Source organism: Trematosphaeria pertusa (genome assembly GCF_010094035.1).
Source record: "Trematosphaeria pertusa strain CBS 122368 unplaced genomic scaffold BU26scaffold_11, whole genome shotgun sequence".
In the NCBI taxonomy this organism is placed as follows: domain Eukaryota; kingdom Fungi; phylum Ascomycota; class Dothideomycetes; order Pleosporales; family Trematosphaeriaceae; genus Trematosphaeria; species Trematosphaeria pertusa.
This window is the reverse complement of record NW_022987222.1, coordinates 613,233-632,115: the sequence shown is the minus strand read 5'-3', so window position 1 is coordinate 632,115 and position 18,883 is coordinate 613,233. Positions and strand designations below refer to the sequence as shown.

The 18,883-nt window shown below is 55.7% G+C and overlaps 8 protein-coding genes across 8 annotated transcripts; 5 read left to right on the top strand and 3 right to left on the bottom strand.

Moving 5' to 3' along the window:
• Positions 1 to 794: 794 nt before the first annotated feature.
• On the top strand, positions 795 to 4,482 carry BU26DRAFT_507667 (Pkinase-domain-containing protein; the record flags this gene model as incomplete). The annotated part of the gene is made up of 2 exons (XM_033827020.1): positions 795 to 2,035; positions 2,088 to 4,482. 2 exons carry the CDS (start codon positions 795 to 797, stop codon positions 4,480 to 4,482), a joined length of 3,636 nt encoding a protein of 1,211 aa, XP_033681013.1.
• Positions 4,483 to 4,734: 252 nt separating this feature from the next.
• Positions 4,735 to 5,384, bottom strand: BU26DRAFT_521530 (uncharacterized protein). The gene has a single exon (XM_033829555.1). It carries the CDS (start codon positions 5,355 to 5,357, stop codon positions 5,058 to 5,060), a length of 300 nt encoding a protein of 99 aa, XP_033681012.1. The 5' UTR covers positions 5,358 to 5,384; the 3' UTR covers positions 4,735 to 5,057.
• A 1,512-nt stretch (positions 5,385 to 6,896) lies between these two features.
• Positions 6,897 to 8,625, top strand: BU26DRAFT_60044 (uncharacterized protein). Its single transcript, XM_033835172.1, has 2 exons — positions 6,897 to 7,072; positions 7,202 to 8,625. Exon 2 carries the CDS (start codon positions 7,207 to 7,209, stop codon positions 8,584 to 8,586), a length of 1,380 nt encoding a protein of 459 aa, XP_033681011.1. The 5' UTR covers positions 6,897 to 7,072; positions 7,202 to 7,206; the 3' UTR covers positions 8,587 to 8,625.
• A 2,222-nt stretch (positions 8,626 to 10,847) lies between these two features.
• Positions 10,848 to 11,921, top strand: BU26DRAFT_383434 (uncharacterized protein; the record flags this gene model as incomplete). The annotated part of the gene is made up of 2 exons (XM_033822599.1): positions 10,848 to 11,123; positions 11,145 to 11,921. Coding segments are annotated over 2 exons (1,053 nt in total), but the record flags the coding sequence as incomplete, so codon positions are not given.
• Positions 11,922 to 12,773: 852 nt separating this feature from the next.
• Positions 12,774 to 15,395, top strand: BU26DRAFT_488804 (acetoacetate-CoA ligase). Its single transcript, XM_033825993.1, has 3 exons — positions 12,774 to 14,047; positions 14,110 to 15,021; positions 15,079 to 15,395. The coding sequence occupies exons 1-3, from the start codon at positions 13,028 to 13,030 to the stop codon at positions 15,262 to 15,264; spliced, it is 2,118 nt and encodes a 705-aa protein (XP_033681009.1). The 5' UTR covers positions 12,774 to 13,027; the 3' UTR covers positions 15,265 to 15,395.
• A 218-nt stretch (positions 15,396 to 15,613) lies between these two features.
• Positions 15,614 to 17,316, top strand: BU26DRAFT_552995 (uncharacterized protein; the record flags this gene model as incomplete). Its single annotated transcript, XM_033832184.1, has 6 exons — positions 15,614 to 15,656; positions 15,720 to 15,850; positions 15,898 to 15,959; positions 16,009 to 16,226; positions 16,278 to 16,867; positions 16,909 to 17,316. Exons 4-6 carry the CDS (start codon positions 16,049 to 16,051, stop codon positions 17,314 to 17,316), a joined length of 1,176 nt encoding a protein of 391 aa, XP_033681008.1. The 5' UTR covers positions 15,614 to 15,656; positions 15,720 to 15,850; positions 15,898 to 15,959; positions 16,009 to 16,048.
• Positions 17,317 to 17,427: 111 nt separating this feature from the next.
• Positions 17,428 to 17,914, bottom strand: BU26DRAFT_567517 (uncharacterized protein; the record flags this gene model as incomplete). The annotated part of the gene is made up of 2 exons (XM_033833663.1): positions 17,428 to 17,709; positions 17,768 to 17,914. The coding sequence occupies 2 exons, from the start codon at positions 17,912 to 17,914 to the stop codon at positions 17,428 to 17,430; spliced, it is 429 nt and encodes a 142-aa protein (XP_033681007.1).
• A 328-nt stretch (positions 17,915 to 18,242) lies between these two features.
• On the bottom strand, positions 18,243 to 18,697 carry BU26DRAFT_507662 (uncharacterized protein; the record flags this gene model as incomplete). Its single annotated transcript, XM_033827019.1, has 2 exons — positions 18,243 to 18,503; positions 18,560 to 18,697. The coding sequence occupies 2 exons, from the start codon at positions 18,695 to 18,697 to the stop codon at positions 18,243 to 18,245; spliced, it is 399 nt and encodes a 132-aa protein (XP_033681006.1).
• Between the last annotated feature and the right edge of the window lie 186 nt (positions 18,698 to 18,883).

The following is an 18,883-nucleotide window of genomic DNA, read 5'->3' as shown; positions in this document are numbered from 1 at the left end:
TTTTCCAGTAATTGCGGTCTTCACGGTCTCATCGCCGAGCACATCGAAACGGATTATTTACCAAAAGATTGCTTCAACTGCGGCCTGCAGAACGTTGCTATATATGTTCTGCTACGGATCCCCTTAACGGCACCCGAATCCGTATTCGTGCAGAGTGGGACGCTGGCGTACCATCACCGCACCTCTCCGACACGCTCGCACACCTACGGTATCAACATGTCGGAGCGTATTGGCTTCCAGCATGCGGTTTATGGGCGATGAGAGGCGCTTGTGTGCGGCCTCTGTGACCTTGTTTCTGTTGCTTGCCCGTAGATAGCTATTGTAAAGCCGGAGTCCTGCTCAGCTGGAGCAGGCGACATGGGAAGAAGTTTTGGAGTCTAGGGGGGATTTTGAAGAGCCGCCGGTATCTGAAGAGGCTGTCTTCTCTGAGAAACCGGAGGTATCTCAAGGAGACGAACCTGGGAGGCCCGATCTGCGGAGGTCCTCTGTGACAGTCACGAGTCGGGTCTTGGCGAACACCGAAAGCTGCAGGCAAAAGGCTTCGGGCGCAGAACGCTGCAGCGGCAACGGACAGCAACCCACTGACGAGCGAGGACGCAAAAGCGCATCTGTGACAGTGTTTTGCGGCGGTCGCGGGCCCCTTCTCTTTTGTTACATTGTTCTATCTCCGCTCTTACTACCCTAGACGGGCTGCGAGGTCTGCCGTTCTTGTCGCTCGGCTAGGCCGTGACACTCAGACCCGCGAACCTTGATGCCGCCATCTTTCACCTACCTCTGATGCTACCTCTGCCTACATGGCTGGGTTGCGCCGGGCCCAGGATATAGATCAGTGGAGACCAGAGGAACCGTCCATCAGAGACAGAGACCGGGACCGCCACCGAGAGCGGATTGTTGAGCCCAGGGCTGCGTCACCGGCGCCACGCGCTGCGAGGGACAGCTCCAGACGACGCACGCACGAAACCGACACTCGTTCATCGACGAAGCACGCGAGGGACCGCTCGCGCGAAAGAAGCTTGAGCAGAGAGCGGACACGCCGTCGCAGCCGCGGGGAACCAAGGGACGACCGCTATCGAACCTCACGAAGGGCACCCAGCTCAGACAGGGTTTCGCACTCGCACCGCCATCACCACCACTCCCACCACCATCGAGACACGACCCCCTCCTCCAAGCGACATCGCACCCGCTCGCCATCTCCGCATCGAGACTCGCATAAACGAAGCAGGCGCTACAGGAGTCGCAGCGCGGTTCGCTCGAGGTCGCGCACACGTCGTGCAGACTCAACCCACCGACAGACAGATAGGGCATATTCACCTCGTCCCTCACGCTCTGACCGCGACCCACCTGCCCGACGCCCAACGCCGGACTCGTACAAGCCGGTCTTGACATCCCGCCGCCGCTCGCCGTCAGTCGAGTCTTATTATAGGCCTGTCTCACATCGAGAGCGGAAGAAGTCCGTTTCGCCAGACAGGAGGTCGCGGCGGGACCAGTCACCGAGGCGGCCCTCGCCAGGCAGACACCACAAGCGGCGCCGCACCCCGTCAGAAGAAGCCAGGGAAAGAAGGCATCGGCCTTCTTCGGCCAGGAACCGAGAACGCAGCCGAAGTCGTCCATCCCGACACGTCCGCTCTTCACCACGCAGGCGCTCACCATCACCCGAACGGAGGAGATCCCCGCACCGAGCCCGCTCCCCACGCGCATCGAGCCGCCGTCGCTCCTCCCGTTCACCTCCCCACACATCCCAACATTCCAGAAGATCAGACAAAGAGCACGATACCGATAAAACTGCGCCAGCAACCAGGACCACATCCAGGAGAGGCTCACCGTTACCTGCATCAGGCTACAACTCCGATACATCCAAGGGCAAAGAAGGGGACGCCAAGATGAGGGGTGCTTATCATTATCAAGGCCGCGGCGGAGCCCATTATTCCCACTCGCCGCCATATGCACCAGCGAACCAGTACTCGCCCCAAGGCCAGTCCCCATATCCGGGTGGAAGAGGAGGATGGGGCGGCCATCAGCAATACCCCAACCAAGGGTACGTATCTCTTCGTGCTACCATCAGATCAGTTGTCACTAATAGCTTCTAGTTCTCCAATGCACGGTTACTCACCCAATCAGTCTCCATATCATCAGAATTATTCTCCCGGCCATCAGGCGCCGTACAACTATCCGAACCAATCATATCCAGGCGGTCAGCCTGGTTTTCAAAACTCTCCCTATCGAGGGGGCGGTTTCCGTGGCAATCATTATAATGGACCGGACAGGCGCATGTCGGGACCCCCTTCGGCGCCCAGCTTCATACCCGTAGCAGGTGGGCGAGGTCGTGGTGTTGCTGCTCCAACTCAATATTCCAATCTTTCCTGGACTCCCACCTCTGGAACCAGGGGCGGTCGCCCGGCCACCGAGGCACCACGCCATCCCGTTAGTTCCGCAGTGCAACAGACACAGACCACCCCAGCGACAGCTGACGCCCAATCCTCTGCTGTGGACGCCGATGATAATCCCTTTCGACCGTCAAAAGACCTCCGTGTGGAGGATGAGGGCGCCAAGGAAGAGAAGAAGATGCCACCTCCGACCAAGCTTCCAGTAACTCCAACGCAGCCGAAGTCAGGGTTCAGCTTCTCTCTCAAGACAAAGAACCCAATACCTCCCACACCCAGCAAGGCTAAGCTGGGCCTGATCCCAGACGAACAACCTGAACCGCCAGCAAAAGAAAAGGAGTCAATTCTGGACCCGAAGGCAAAGGAGGCCGCGAATCGAGAATCGTCAAGGTATCCGCCAGACTCTAAGAGCGACCGCGATTATAGAGACTCAGCGCGAGATCGAGATCGCGATCGCGACCGTGAACGTGAACGTGAACGTGAGCGCGACCGCGAACGGGACTATCGCGAGGCGGACCGTGGATACGACAAATACGGCAAGTACGATAGCTACTACGACCGGAGGCCCGCATACAGAGATCCAAGAGATAGAGACCCTCGCGATAGAGATCCTCGCGACATCCGAGACCCCCGAGATCCGAGCTACTATCGTGATAGAGATTACCGAGATCCTCGAGATGTTCGTGATCCGCGAGATCCGCGCGACGTACGTGAGCGAGACCTACGAGACATTCGCGAACGAGACACACGGGATGTTCGGGACATTCGGGATACTCGCGACCCGCGCGACGTACGAGATCCACGAGATATACGCGACGTTCGCGATAGAGACCGCAGAGATCCATGGCCAGCCAGGCGCCCTGAGCCACGCCCTGACAGTCGTCCAGATAGCCGGACAGAGCGACGGGAAGCCCCGCCTGAACCGCCCAAGACAAAGATAATCAGGAAGAAGCGCGAGAAGCCTCGTCCTACTCTTTCCTCAGAGTTTGCGGCGTCGGAGTCTGTATATTACCGGAAGCCAGGCAACGAGTCAGTAGTCGGATCGGGCACATATGGAAAGGTTTTCAAGGGTGTCCATGTCTATACAAAGGACATGGTTGCGCTGAAGAAGATCAGAATGGAGGGCGAACGCGATGGCTTCCCTGTCACAGCCATCCGTGAAATCAAGCTCCTGCAGTCGCTCAACCATGACAACATTGTCAAGCTGCAAGAAGTCATGGTGGAGAAGAACGATTGCTTCATGGTCTTCGAATACCTATCCCACGATTTGACTGGTCTCTTGAACCATCCTACCTTTAGGCTGGAGCATGCACACAAGAAGGATCTGGCGAAGCAGCTCTTCGAAGGGCTCGATTACCTGCATCGACGAGGTGTGCTCCACCGAGACATCAAGGCCGCCAACATCCTGGTCAGCAATACCGGGCAGTTGAAACTCGCTGATTTCGGCCTGGCGCGGTTCTACGCAAAGCGAGCCAAACTCGACTACACGAATCGCGTCATTACTATCTGGTACCGCTCGCCCGAGTTGCTATTGGGCGAAACGCAATATGGCCCTGCGGTCGATATCTGGTCGGCTGCATGCGTCCTGGTGGAAATATTCACCAAGCATGCCATCTTCCCTGGCGATGGGGGAGAGATTAACCAGCTGGACAAGATCTACAACGTGCTTGGGACGCCTACCATTCAGGACTGGCCCGGCATCGTCGATATGCAGTGGTTCGAACTACTCAGGCCGACTGAGCGGAGGCAGAGCACGTTCGCCGAGAAGTACAAGGACCGGGTGACACCGGCGGCTTTTGAGCTGCTGAGCGCGATGTTTCTATTTGATCCAGCGGCGCGACCCGGCGCTTCTGATGTGCTTGTGCATCCGTACTTCACAACGGAATCGCCTGCACCGAGACGAGCTGAGGCACTGAAAGAGCTAGAAGGCGACTGGCACGAATTCGAAAGCAAAGCGCTACGGAAGGAGCGCGACAAGGAAGCGAGGAGAGCAGCTCGGGAAGAATCGCAGCGGAAAGAAGGAGAGAAGCGTCGGGCTGAATGTGCAGCAGAACCGGAGCGCGAAGCCAAACGAGTGCGCAGTGGCGAGGCGGCGATGTGAGGGGCATCGGCAATTAAGAGAAGGCATTATGTTTTGCAGACGGAAGTATTCCTCGACATATACTTGCATATTCATATATTTCACATAGCTCCTTGTAGACGCTACTGTAGGGTGCAGTCGCGTGGTGTGTGTTGATGAGTTGGCGGCGTCGCCACCGGTGCTTCGGCGGCTGTTCGGCATGCAATTGCTATATGAATGAAAGCTGGTTAATTATCCACCCACTTACCATCCGCTGTTAGCGTGCCCTATAGCTATATGATATAGCACACTTCTCACATAAAAGCCACCATTCCAGCCCAAGAGATCGTCGCGGTAGATATTGTTAGCGCAGCAACATTTTCCGTCATTCTCCCGTAGCGTATCCGGACACGTGCGCTGTCAGACATACCAGAAGACGGAGGTGGCACAGAAGGATCGCTTGGCTGGTAGAGCGGGGAGTCCGTCGATGGATTTTACGGAGGTGCTTTCAATGTCACCGTGCGCAAGGCTGCTCACTCTGCTCACGGCGTCGGATGCTTGGCGGTCAGATTCTTGCATCACTTCCGTTCGGACTTTTTGGTGTGGGTTGCAGGCGGCTAACTAGCTGCCTGAACGGAAAGGCTCCTCGAATGCCTAAAGACGGCTTCTCCGCGATCGGCGGGTTGTCCGTGGTGATCGCGGTAGTGGTGGATCGGGAAGGATGGAAGGGGTGAAGAGTCGGACTTTTGAAGTGTTGGACTGTCTGGTGCAAGGGTTACACTGGGGGAAGGCCGATGTACGAGATGTGCCATGGATCGCATCGTGTCATCGGCGTAACAGGATGGCGAAAAGGAATAGGATCTGGATCGGACTGGAGAGGGAATTGGGGGGCCACGAACTACCGTGAAGGGCCTCATTGTTGGGTAGAGTACATGGCTCCTGGCCGTAAGCCGCAGCGGCTTCGTCCAGTTCCTGTGCTGACAGGAACACCAATGCTCCAAATGCCCCGTGTCTGCTGCACGCTGACGATCCCCCATGGAGAAGGAAGGAAGAAAAGGCGCTGAGGACAGAGCAGCCGCACGGTTTCAAACTTAGACGGAGCGAGCATACGATACATCCGCCTCGCACGTATATTAGGGTTAGATGAAAATAGCCGCAGCCGCCTGGACGATTGCGGCCAGCGTGGCTGGAAGCAGTAAGAGAGGGCAGCTGCGACAGTCGAATGCGGACGCGCAGTTCATCTATCGTTAGAGAGAGATCGCGGGTGGAAAGCGGCCGAGGTGTGGGTTGGTGGGGTTGTTGGTTCTTCGGTTGGCGAGACGTGAGCAGCGATGCTAGGCTCTACTATTCCTGGAGTAGGCCTGCACAACGGACCGGGGTCGATAGACGTGCATACAGGCAGCATGCCTGCTATTCGTCGGCGGAGTCCCCGTCTAGGTGGGAGGCGATGAATGAAGCCCGAGGAGCAGCACGGCAGCAGGCTGTAAAATTCTGCGGGTGGGATACTGTGCGACGGCGAGATCGGAGGCAGAGAGGAGGTACCTGTGCTACTCTTATTCAAGAGAGAGAGGTTTATGAGGCCGCTCGCCATGTGTTTGTGCAAGGCGGTTCGTGTCCGTGGAGGGTGGATCCCAGCGGCACGGAAGACGGGTACGAGAAAAAAAGAAGGGTCCTTGGCTCTTTTTTCAAGTCAGTCACCGCTCCAACGGTTCCCAAACCGGATGTGGCGCCAGTCCTTCTCCACACTGGCGCCATGGCTTCGCGCCGGGAGAAATTGTGAGTGGTTCGCGATTGTCGTGCCCCTGAGCGAGCGGCAGGAGAACGGCTCGAAAGGCAGCTAGAGAGGAATGGCACGGGAGACGCGAGATGCTCCTGAGATGGCTCCTGAGAGACGGCATAGCAACGCCGTCTTGGGGTCCAGCCAAAGACGACCGCGGACGGCATGCTCACCCGTACGCTAAACGGGGCCTGCGCTTTGGGCGGCCTGCTGCGGTCCACGAGCACACGATGCACGCTGAGCGAAAAGACGAGAGGTGGTCGCGGCCTGCCGCGCCGACAACGCTGAAACACTTCTACCTGGCCAATGGCGGCGCGCTCCCACACACCTGGCCGCGCAGACTAGAGCTGGCGCTGCAGAGCGGTGTATCGCGTGGTCAAGAAGGGGCAGGGGGGAGGTGTAGTGTGTAGAATTCTCTCGCAGGGCGAGCCTGGCAGCGGACTCTCCAGGGCTCGCCGCTGTTCGCGGACTTGACAGCTGCTGGAGGAGATTGTCATCGGCTAGCGTGCACGTAACTCGCTGCCCATGGACGCCTCGAGCTGACTCCTTGGCCGCATCGCGAGCCTCGTCTGTGTACTTGAAACCCCCAGTCCTTGTCCGCGGGCGCACAGACGGTCGTTCGTCCGCAATATATCTGATATACCATCCCGGATATTGCTCCTTTGCGATCCCCTCGCCCCTCCACCACGTCTCTCCATACGCCTGGGCGCCCAATTGCTACACCTGCACTGCTACTTGTAGGCCCTGAGGTGCACACGTCGTCTGTCCTGCTACGAAAGCCGTGTCTGGCGACGTCTCACCCCCGGCCTGCCGTGTTCGTGTGTTCCCACAGCCACGCGCATCCTCTTACCATTGGTGCGTAGCCTCAGTGCGCCTCCCGTTTCACGCCTGCTGCTGCTGGCAGGCCCTCCACCACATAATAGCCGCTCTGCTCCCGCTGTTGCCGTGCTCGAGCAGTCCGTCCTAACAGTCTCTTCCCAGCAGCAAAAATGGTCGACGTCGCCGTGTCGGCGCAGCTCCAGCAATGGTCCTTCGACAAGCCGGCGCTGGTGCGTCCAGAGCGCTCGAGCAGCTCTGCATCCTCGCCCGACCTGTCCCACCGCGAACCCGAGACCCTGCGGATAGACGCTGCAGTGCACTCGTCCACCGACCTGGATTCCAAAGACACGCGCCCGTTCCAGGAGCGCTATCTGTCGAGCGAGGAGGACCTCTCGCCCATGGACGCCAACAGCTCTGATTCCGACGGCTACGACTCCGAGGCCAGCATACACGATTTCGAGAAGGAGTGCCTGCGCGCGCGGAAAATGTCCATCTCGCGGTGGGAGAAGGGACGGAGCTGCGACATGGCCGTCACCGTGTCGATTGTGTCGGCTGGTCGACCAAAGATGATCCATCTCGCCAATGCTGGTTCGCCGATCCGCGAAACGGCCCAACGGTCAGCCTCGCTCGCCCAGCTGCCAATTGGAGCCATCAACAAGCTGCGGAAGCAGGATCAAGAAACCCGCCGCTCGATGATGCTCCTCAGCTCGTCGACGAGTCGCTCGCCTTCACCAGCCATTGGTCTCGAGCCACGGCGGCCTTCCACCGGACACCGCCCGTTCACGCACAGCAACAAGAGCGCCCTACAGCTCTCAGACTCTGCATCCTCATTCCACACTGCTAGCTCGACCAGGAGCATATCGCCTGCAGCCAGCGAGAACCTCACTACTTCAACACGGCCAGTCAGCGCCGCGCCGGCATCACGCTCTCAGCCCCAGCCCCGCTCATCCCTCTACGTCGTCTCGAATGCCAGGAACGACTCGCCATTATCCCCGTTCCCGCCTCTCACACCACAGTCCCCAGGACCACACTCCTTCCTAAGCTCCGACCCCTACGAGAACTCAAACACCAACGCAGCATCACCCATCATCAAATCCGGACCACACAAACGTCTCCGCTCCATCTCAATGAAGCTCTCCCTCGCCAAAATCGCGATCACCCCCTCGACTAAGAAATGGGACTCCCGCATTAACGGCCGGGGCGGAAACATGCCACCTACACCTGCCACGCCATACACACCCGTAACGCCACTGACCGCTCCTGCGACGTCAGGTTCGTCACCGATGAACAAGCTACGACGCAATTCAAGGATAGCCTCGCGCTCATCCACGCAACGTGGCCCTTCTCCCGAGATACCCCCAGTTCCCACCATCTCCAACCCGCCGCCACGCTGGAGGTCACCTCAGAAGAAGTTAGTCGCTCGAGGCGCAAACGAGCGGGAACCCATGATCGAGCTGCCGCCATTCCCGGATGGAGATGCTGGTCCCATGAACAATAGCATCAAGGCGCGGAGAGTCCGCAAGAGGAAGAGCTTGATGGATCTCCTCTAAGCGGCTAGACCAAAACCTTGGCTTGTTCGTCATCGCATGAAGTTCGAGACTGGATCTTCCGTTTCAAGCAATCGGCATTATGCGCGGCTGTTTCGTTTCGTTTGGTTTTGCCAAACGCATGAATTGTGGCATGCAAGTGCATGAATTACAACAGGCGCGACCCTTGTCGCATCCACACCTCCACACCTCCACACGCGTCCCCCGGCTGGCCAGACCAGCAAGGCGGGCCAACACCTCTCTTCCGCATTTCTGCTGTTCTTTTGTCGACCCACTTTGGGGTTTGCGTTTTGCGATTGTTTGCCGTCCTCACTCATATCCAGGTGTTCTGGGCGATGCATTACTCGTGGAGTTGACTCACGACTTCCGTGGCGTACACTTGGCGTTTCTGGAGGCACACGAGGTCACGATACCCTCTTTGATTATTTCTTGTTTGTCGTTTCCAAAAAGAAGACGTTGTGGGGTGAGGAGGTCCTACCTGTGTTTACCGGAGGATGTTGCATTTCGGCTGCTGTTGGAGAAGAAGCAGACTGTCTCGTTCGTTCGAGTGGCTGTCTTAACGAATCATAACGATATCCCTTTCGCTAGGCTTTCTTGCTGCGTTGGAAACGGCCGCCTGCATATAGTATTAGTAGCATTATGATAGATGCTGAGCTATTTCATCTACTCTCTACACCCTACGTCAAGCCTCCTACTCTACAACACTTTACCATGCTCCAAGCGTGCATCTTAGTTGCTGCTAGTAGAACAGCGTTGTCAACGTCCACCTTGCTCGCGCAAGTGTAATCGCCGCATCATATCCCACCGTCTCCCTTGCTAACTACTATGTACGCTACCGGGACTGTACACTACCGCATGATCCCATCGCATCCTCGGCTATGATATCGCATCGCGCCGCCTTTCCTCACAGCACGCCTAAGGCCGCGTACCCGCCCACGCAAAGCATCACGGCACAAGATCCCGATCATGATGTCCACCCTGCATGCCTCACCCAAATCCCAGCGGAAAGGTGGAGTCCCGAAATCTGCCCTTCGAATAATCCCGCCCCGACAAGATCGTATTCTTGAAACGCAACACTGCGTTCGCGGACCACCTGTCAGCGAGGCAGTGCCCACCTGCATGCATGCATGGCGGGGGATTACGTGTGTTACGGTGCGAACACGGGTTCTTCAGCTTGCTAGCATTCTACTCGCAGAAACATGTCTTAACTACAACTATGGTCCGGGGCCGGGGCTGACTGGAAGGAACGTAGACTACATACCAGGTCGCAAGTACATGATACACCCGGTAGCTAGCAGTCTTACGCCATACTCACGTCCCAGGTACCTCCCCGCTCTCACACGATCATATTCGCTTGCCCTGGTGCTTAGAAACAATAGTGGAGCAGGGAAACATTTGTACCCTTGTACCCTGGGTGGAGAAACAATAGTGGAGCGATCCTACCCCGGGGAAACGATTGCGGGTCGTTCTAGCCGCGGCCAGAGTGGCGGTTATCGTCGTCGTTTCAGGTAGATGTTGTGAGGGCTTACCGATGGCTTGGCATGGGTACGGGTACGTACCCACAGTACGACTACGCAGGAAGTGGTAATTGCGCAAGAACGCGTATGCCAGAGAGATAATGGCCTAATAGTCGCTATCCGGAAGGTTGGGATGGATGGCGGATATCGTGGACGTTCGCGGCTAGCGTGCCGCTAGCGTCCTCGTTCAGGGTCCACGCAGCTTTCAACGTCTTTACACGCACGATGCCCATAAGAAGAGCATGAATTTTTATTATTATTTCGAAACGAGCTTAGCAAAATATCTTGGAGGGACTCAGAGGCTGGCTGCATCTGTTGAGTATCCGTGTGGGAGAGGCGAGGCTGGATGCGGTGTCCCCCATTGCCAATATTCCACCCTCACAATTCCACCTGGGCATGAACTTCAAGCTAATCACCGTCATAGTACACACAGCTCGTAGACCTGAATTCTTCTCCAATAGAACGAATCGCTGGGTCTTGTTCTTATCTCAAGACTTGAACAAGGCTGGCTTACCCCGCAGGTGTGGCTTTTGAGAAGAGCTGAAAATCCCACTACAGATAAAACTGCGCTCAGCTGAATTATACTATAATCCATACTCCTCTAACCTTCACGCTATCAACCGCTTCAGCATACTCTCCGGCGAAATGTCTACACTTACATCAGCGATAATAGGACTCGCTACAGTCCCAAGGCCCGCTTTATCCCAGGCTCTCCCCTCGCAGTCCGACGACAGCGTGCCCAACCAGCTCCGACAGCAATGGTCCAATCCCAGCGATATCTTCTCTCTGCTCCTCTTGGTCGGGGGCGACGTCATCCTGAAAGCCTTCGTCCAATTCCATGGGCGTTACTTTCGGCCCGTAGCTTTCTCTTTCGGCTGGGTCGCGTATGCCTTCAGCGCGCTACTTGCGGCTGTCGGACATCTGAAGGTGATGCCAGATCCCGACTGCCCGTCGTTACTTATACAATGCCACCCAAAGACTGGTAGACGGTACGAGAATCAGTCGTGGCTGCTCGGCCGTCTCGTACGCAGCCCCAAGCACTAGCCTGGCTGGGCAGCGACTGGCGAAGAAACCGTTGAACTTGGACCCGATGGTATACCATTGCGCCCGCGCTTCCAGGTGCAGATATGGGTGTATAATCTGGACTCAAGGAAGTACAATGACTCTGGCCAAGCAGAGCTGGTCATGGACAAGGTTTTCATGTCTGGAATCGCCACTTCAATCCTGCAACTCGGCATCGCTGCTATCCCAGCTGGGCTGTATAGAGAATGGGAAATCTTGGTCATCACCGCGTGTGGCACATTGTTGGCGTTCAGTACCGGCATCTTGCACGAATGGTCGCAGGGTGGAACTGCGAAATCCAGAGCGCGCCGGCCCCGCGAGGCAACATACGCGCTTCTACCGGGTAATGCACCAAGATACATCTTCATCATCAGGAACGAGGGCACGGTATTCGAACTAGCCGATTTTGCAGAAATCGATAACACGGGAGGTGTTTCGGCTGTCGTCGTCTCGACCCTCTTGCTCCTCCTATGGACCGCTCTGCTGATTACCGTCTCCGGCTTGAAATCCCATACATGGTACATTGTCGCAGTCGGCGCGGTTGGAATGCTACAGAATACTATCGTTGCGGGGTCCCCTCGCTCGCCTGCTGCATTGGGACTCCACCTCGAGCAGCAGCACATAACGATATTTCGCGGGAAGAGAGCAATGGACTTACTAAAAGACGTTGAGGAGTACTCTCCAGGGGTTGGGATGGCCTTACTACCAGCCCTTTTCCCGGGCGCATTACGCCCAGACGATCGTCAATATTGGGCAGACAAAGCCCGCGACGAGGAACAGCTGTAGATGACACCACTTGGGTTCTACGGGCCTCATGCGGGTGTTGTGCATTGAGAAGCTCCGGGGGAATGCAATTGGATTGGGGTTATGGGATCATGCGTGGTATCGCTTCGGGAAACTTTCTCTGTACGATCTCCATGAGGTGTTTTGGCTTGCCCGTCCATACCAGGTCGCGATGCTCGTGCTTGCCCGATGAATCGCACTTAGCTACCAGATAGTGCAAGACATTCATCTATCACAATGGTCGAGCGTTTCCACACGAAAGTTCGCTGAAGGGTTTAACCATTAACCAGGGAGAAGTAATCCATCCACAAGCATACCTAGGTATAATGCTCGCAACCTAGACATAGAAACAAAGCAGAGCCTGAACCTGATCAAAGAATAGCTAGTCTGGCAGCCAACATGGCGGATTCTATCGCCGTTTCATGTATATATTGCGGGCTTCCCGACCTCTTGGCACGTGGGTGGATTGCGCAAGCGGGGACGATTTTTCCGTGAGACGGGCGTTTGGGTTTGATGAGGGTAGTTGGCGAGTCGTGAAGATAGGACGATAGGGTGGGAATCAGGTGATGCTGCGTGGGCTGGGAACGGTTCATAAGGAAGGTGAATGGAGCGTGCACGTGGCTGAGAGATGCAGTGGAGGGGAAGTGGTACCGGGTTTGTAAGCGGGTGCACTTACCGCGGTTGGAGGTGAGGGCAGGGCTTTCCGCCGGTGTCGGAATTCCCATGTTGGGTCGGCGACGGAACAGGAGGGGCAGGCACGGCTGCGGGGTGAGATGTGGAGGGCGTTGCACCGAGGTGCCGGCGAGTAACGCCTCTCAAATGTAAGTACTTGAGATATCTTCTCTATCATTTACTACCTTTCTTCTCCGTCCTGCTCAAAGCAAGTTCCTCTCGTCTGAAGTCTCGTTGCTTTTCCGCGTCTTCAGCCAATCAGAAACGCCCCATATAGACCGCATCCCCGCATTGCAATTGCCGGATACCTGCATAGATACCGAAAAGTCCGAGTTGATAAATCTCCACTATCTCCTCGTCCACCCTTCTATCTCCTTTTCGTCTCTTCAGTCTCGCCGTCCAGCGCAGCAATGGCATCAACCGACCATCCCATACCCCGCAAACTATGGGAGCATCCGGATCCCAAGTCCACAGCAATGTGGCAGTTTATGCAAAACGCGAACCAAAAACGAGGCTTAAATATGCAGACATTCCGAGAGCTGTACGACTGGAGCGTGGGCGATAGACGCATAGAGTTCTGGGAAGATATGTGGGACACAGCGGGCTTGATATACGAAGGCGATTATGAAGAGGTGGTTGACATCACGGCACCGATGGATAGCATACCGCACTGGTTCCGGGGCACGCATCTCAACTTCGCCGAGAACGTTTTGTACTCGCCTTCTCCCGACAATCCGTCTGTGAGGACGACGCAGCATAAAGAGGACGATAAGATTGCGCTGACGGAGATAAGAGAGGGGAATACGGAGGTGCGGCATATGACGTGGGGCGAAGTCCGGAAAAGAGTTGGGCTGCTCGCGAATGCGTTCCGAGCGAGGGGCGTGAAGAAGGGGGATAGAGTGGCGGTTGTGGCGAGCACGAGCTTTGATACGTTTATCTGCTTTATGGCTATCTTGAGCATTGGGGGCTTGTTCAGTTCTAGCTCCACCGATATGGGCACGAAAGGTATCCTGGAACGACTGCTGCAGATCAAACCTGCGTATCTCTTCGTCGACGATTGGGCCGTCTACAACGGGAAAACGACCGACCTCCGACCCAAGATCAGAGAGATTGTGGAGGGTATGAAGGGCGTGCCAGAGTTCAAGAGTGTGGTTGTGCAGCCTAGGTTTCCCGGCGAACCCGCAGATCTGCATGGCGTGCCGCGGGCGGTGACGCTCGATGGCTTTTTGAAGGTCGCGCATGGAGATGAGAAGATAACGTTTGAAAGGGTGGCGTTTAGGGACCCCTTTTTGATTGTGTATTCGAGTGGCACGACGGGGATACCGAAGTGTATTGTGCATTCAACGGGTGGAGTGCTGATTAGCGTAATGAAGGAAGGGAGATTGCATAAGGAGTTGGGGCCTAATGATACAGTATTGCAGTACACTACGGTAAGTCTATTCCACTCATTGGAACCAGACAGAAAGGAAGATGCTGATGATGCTGGTGGAAGACTGGATGGATAATGTACCTCGTAAGCGTGCAGTGCCTCCTCTACGGCAGCCGCTCTGTCCTCTACGATGGCTCCCCCTTCCAGCCCTCTCCTCAGGCCTTCCTCTCTATCCTCGCAGAGCAGCGCGTCACCGACTTCGGTACCTCACCCCGCTTCCTCCACGAACTCCAGAAACAAGACGTCGTTCCCCGTAGCATCTTCAACCTCTCCTCCCTGCGCTCCGTCTGCACCACAGGCATGGTGCTATCCGAATCCCTCTTCGAATGGTTTTACGACACTGCGTTCCCGCCCGCCGTGCATTTGCGTAATATAAGCGGTGGGACTGATTTAGCGGGCTGCTTTGGCATTGAGAATCCGCTCGAGCCGGTGCATGTGGGGGGTTGTCAGGGCCCCACGCTAGGAACCAAGATGGAAGTCTACGATAGCACTATCGAGGATGGTCCGGGGAGGGCGGTGCCGCATGGTGAGCCCGGCGAGCTTGTGGCTACTGCGAGCTTCCCTAACCAGCCCGTCTTCTTCTGGGGCGATGAGACGGGTGAGCGCTATCAAAGCGCATACTATACGCGCTTTCCACGCGTATGGACGCATGGGGACTTTATTCAGTTCCATCCGGTGACTGGGCAGGTGCTGTTTCTCGGACGAGCGGACGGCGTGCTGAACCCGAGCGGAGTACGATTCGGGTCGAGCGATATTTACTCGGTGATTGAGACCCATTTCCCTGAGGTGGCCGACAGTGTGTGCGTAGGGCAGAGGAGACCACATGACAGCGATGAGAATGTTCTGCTGTTCTTGAAGATGAGGGAGGAGCATCGTTTCACCCCCCATCTAGTGGAAAAGGTAAAGGGCAAGATTGGGGAGGAGAGGAGTAAGAGACATGTTCCAAAGTATGTGTTCCAGACCTGGGATATACCGGTGAGTCGTGTTCCCATGATCGAATAGTGGCTGGGAATGGGGGCTGACGAGATGCAGACCACTGTCAACTTGAAGAAAGTCGAGCTGCCCGTGAAGCAGATCGTGTCGGGGAGGATCATCAAGCCGAGCGGTACGCTCGCAAACCCGGATAGCTTGCAGTTCTATTACCAGTTTGTGGAGGTGGAGAAGGTAGTTGAGAATATGGAGAAGGAGAAGAAGGAGCAGTTCAAGAGTAAGCTATAGCGTGATAGTCGGAAGAATGAGAGTAAGATGTCGCCCTCTGCTAGTAGGGTGTCACCCAGCAGGAGCTAGGAGCACCCACATAAGCAATCCCGCGTCAGGTTCAGGTTAGAAGGATAAGAGCTTTAGAATATATTAGAAAGAGTACCTCAGGACGAGCTACCCCAGGGCGAGCTATCTCGTGTGGATTGCATATGGGGGTACTCTCTAACTCCTGCCGTGTCACCCTCTGCGCCTTTCGGAAGGGAGCCAATCACAGCGGCTTGTTCCTCGGTTAGCGTATCCCTGTGCGAGACACCTTTCTTCAGGCTGGCCGTCTTCAGCCGCACCCCCACCATGCTTTCTAGCTCTACACTTTCACACACACCACCCAGTCATGGCTCGTTGATGGAATGGTCCGCTCCTTTGATTTATAGTCACCAACGGTTCAGTCATGGCCGAGCTGATACCTAGTCTAGGCGTAAACCAGGCCGGATTCTTCAACGACGCTTGTGGCCAGGTCGAGCTCATTGAAGTTTCTAGTCAAGGTTCCTCCAGGAGACGGCTAACGGAACAGTTGGTACACGAATATGTTCTCAATGATTTCGAAGTGCGTGGCTACATATCCATTACGCTCCTTCAGCTGACTTATTGCAGAACCGTAAGGCTAGGGCAAAGCCGAACACAGCTGAGCCCACTGCAGAAACGTTGAAACTCTTGTGAGTCCACCTCGCGTGCACGGAAGGTTGCCACTCATTAGTCGCGCAGTTACTCTCGTCAAAAGGAACCGTTCGAATATCCGAAGACCATGGGCCCGATCCCAATGAAACGAGCGCTTTTCGAGAAGATGGCTCCGTATGCTAGGATCCCCAAGATATACCCAGAAATGCTGTTCCGCAACACAGCTATGCGGGCAAAAACTTATCCTCAGACTCCTGATAGCCAATTACAAACATCCCCCGAAGCCGTTCGAGATGAATATCTCAGTGAGCAGTTCCTCCTAATATAAACAAGGTAAACCTTACTGACCAGCTTAGGCTTCATCATCCAGTCAATTCCCAGAGCCGAGAGGGGTGTCTCCGTGGGCGCGTCATTCACGTATCACTTCAAGAGTCGACATATGTATACCTTCATGCACGGCCTGGAACACGAGAGATATCGGCTATTTTCCGAGGTGTTAGAGCAAGGAGCTGCTCGAACAACGCTCTTCCTCATCCCCGCCTACCTCGTTCAATTCAACCTCGTCAGCCGGCAGGATTCCCTCAATTACTGGCACCGGCGGATCAAGGACTGCGAGAAGACGATGGGCGTTAGGGATGATCATCCTGTAGCAGTGGACGTCACGCAGCTAAATTTTGTGGAGTTGTCGAAACGTGTGCAAAGCATCACGACTAACATGGCATACATGGCTTGGACGTGCACGAATACGACGCGTCAGATCGAGTTCCTCGACGAGGTGGCGGAGCAGTACTACCTCCAAGCTATCAAGAACGGTGTTATGGAGGAGGAAGCGAGTCGAGTTCGATGCACGCTTATCGACACGCACGCGCATTTGCGCTCATGGAATACTGGTCTTCAGGATAGAGCAGAGTACCTGTCTAAACGCGGACAATCTCTGGTTCAGACTGTGAGTGCGGTCTGACACCCTCCGCTAGTTCGTTCTGATAGATGTCGCACAAGGTCTACAGCGGTATCGCTCAGCGCGACTCCTCACTCGCACATGAAATCGGGATTGCCACCTCTCGCGATAGCGCAGTAATGCGCGTCATCGCCGCCATCACCATGCTTTTCCTACCTGCGACCTTTACTGCTGTGAGTGCTTGCTCAAGTGCTTGCGCGAAGGTTCCAATCTCTGACATGCGCCAGACTTTTTTCAGCACGTCTTTCTTCGACTTCAACGTCGATCCAAGCAAGCATGTGTACTCCACATGGCTATGGCTATACTGGGTCGTCACTCTGGTTCTCACAACCGTGGTCATGGCCGTCGCCTTCCTATGGTGGAGGAGAAAAGAGAACGAAATGGCGGAACGGAGCAGAGAGAATCGCCAGTTGACAAATTGCGAAAAATCTTGCTAAGGCAGCGTCCTGGGACAACACCCATGACTCTGAGGCGAAACACGGCCATTTCTGCACGGCACTCGATGCATAATTCAACTTTGCTCATTAGTCGCACTTCCCACCGCTTCTTCATGTGCAGACATAGCTCCACAACACGCCTCCTACCCACTGAGTTATATCATCCCATCCCGGCGCCCCAAAGTCATACTCCGGCTGTAAATCGTGGCAGTGATCTCCGTCTAATTTTCCCGGGACGAATAAGCCCATCCTGCAGTGGCAATCCGGGGTGTCGATCCTGAAGCTCTGCGTGGTGCCGATGTGCCATTCTGGGTCGAGAGCGATACACACATCTGCGGGCGCGCTGATGACAAAAGGAACTCCGGCGTAGAAGCGGCCGTCGAAGAGGGTAACCTGTGGATTTTGGGTTAGTGAAGGGTTTTCACGGGAAAGAAGTGCGAGGCTGGTTTACGCCGCAACGTTTCCCGGTGCTATTGCTTGTGATGACGACGCCGCCGACGGTATTTTCGAGCTCATTTAGGGTAGGCATCGCGAGGAGGGTGCCGCTTAGTGCAAGGCTGGTTACGGTGGGTATGATGGATAGATGGGGAAGCCTCATGGTGGAAAGATGGCGGGTTAACTGGTCTGAAAGAGGATAGGTGCTGTGCGAAGCGATCAACGCGATCCGGTAACGCTTTATAAGAGTTCTTGGGTCGACGTCACGGCGTTTAACTGTTTGGAGAAAGGGGTCCAGCGAAAGGTCCAGCGAGAGGTCCAGCAGACGGTCCAGCAACCGTTTGCTGGTGTACTTGTGCGACCGTGATATCTTGAAACTAACGAAGCATGCGTGCTACACTCCTAGCTTCTACGCTAACTTAGCTGTTCTCCTCACGCTCGCCACTCCCATTCTCTTACGTGCAATCCCACCTGTCGCTTCCATATTCGTCTTACTCACACGCAAAGCACTGCACAGGATACTGGCTGAAGTTCCCATAACCAGGCGGCTTGATGCCGTACACCGGCCTCAACGCAGCACAGTGCCTATTCTCAGGATTCAGACCGACGCGACAAACGCAGTCCGGGCTCTTGATGAACATGCTCTGGACACCGTTGGGTAGCCAGACGTAGTCGACGGTTACACAGATTGATGCTGGGGCGGTGACGCCGACCTGTTTTCCGACGTAAGAGGGCTGGTCGAAGAGGGTGACCTGGATGTGAGGGATTAGCGAATTAGCAAGGTATTCAGCAGAAAGGAAGGGCATACGGAGCAGGTTTTCATGTCAGTGGCGGAGCGTATGGTGAAGTGCTGCTCGGATGCATCGGCGGCGGCGTCCGCCGGAAGAGCGTGGGCGAGAGGCAGCACACCTGCTAGGAACGCGAGGAAAACTGTTTGGTGGAACATCGCGGTAGCTTTACCGGCGAGAAGGGTGAAGATGAGGACGAGGGCGAGCTAAAGAGGAAGCTATGTCCCCATATAGAAGGCAAACTTCAGTGACCACGTGATGGGTTGGACGGCATTTGGGCGTTTGCCTGCGCAGAAGCGTCGGGTACGACACGGAAATGATGGCGCGGGTAATGGCTTTCGGTG

Excerpts from the sequence above, each read along its gene's own strand:
- BU26DRAFT_521530 (XM_033829555.1), bottom strand. The coding sequence starts at position 5,357 with ATGAGGCCCTTCACGGTAGTTCGTGGCCCCCCAATTCCCTCTCCAGTC.
- BU26DRAFT_60044 (XM_033835172.1), top strand. The coding sequence starts at position 7,207 with ATGGTCGACGTCGCCGTGTCGGCGCAGCTCCAGCAATGGTCCTTCGAC.
- BU26DRAFT_488804 (XM_033825993.1), top strand. The coding sequence starts at position 13,028 with ATGGCATCAACCGACCATCCCATACCCCGCAAACTATGGGAGCATCCG. Across the intron at positions 14,048-14,109 it reads CAGTATTGCAGTACACTACG|ACTGGATGGATAATGTACCT; the intron begins GTAAGTCTATTC and ends TGCTGGTGGAAG. Across the intron at positions 15,022-15,078 it reads TCCAGACCTGGGATATACCG|ACCACTGTCAACTTGAAGAA; the intron begins GTGAGTCGTGTT and ends GACGAGATGCAG.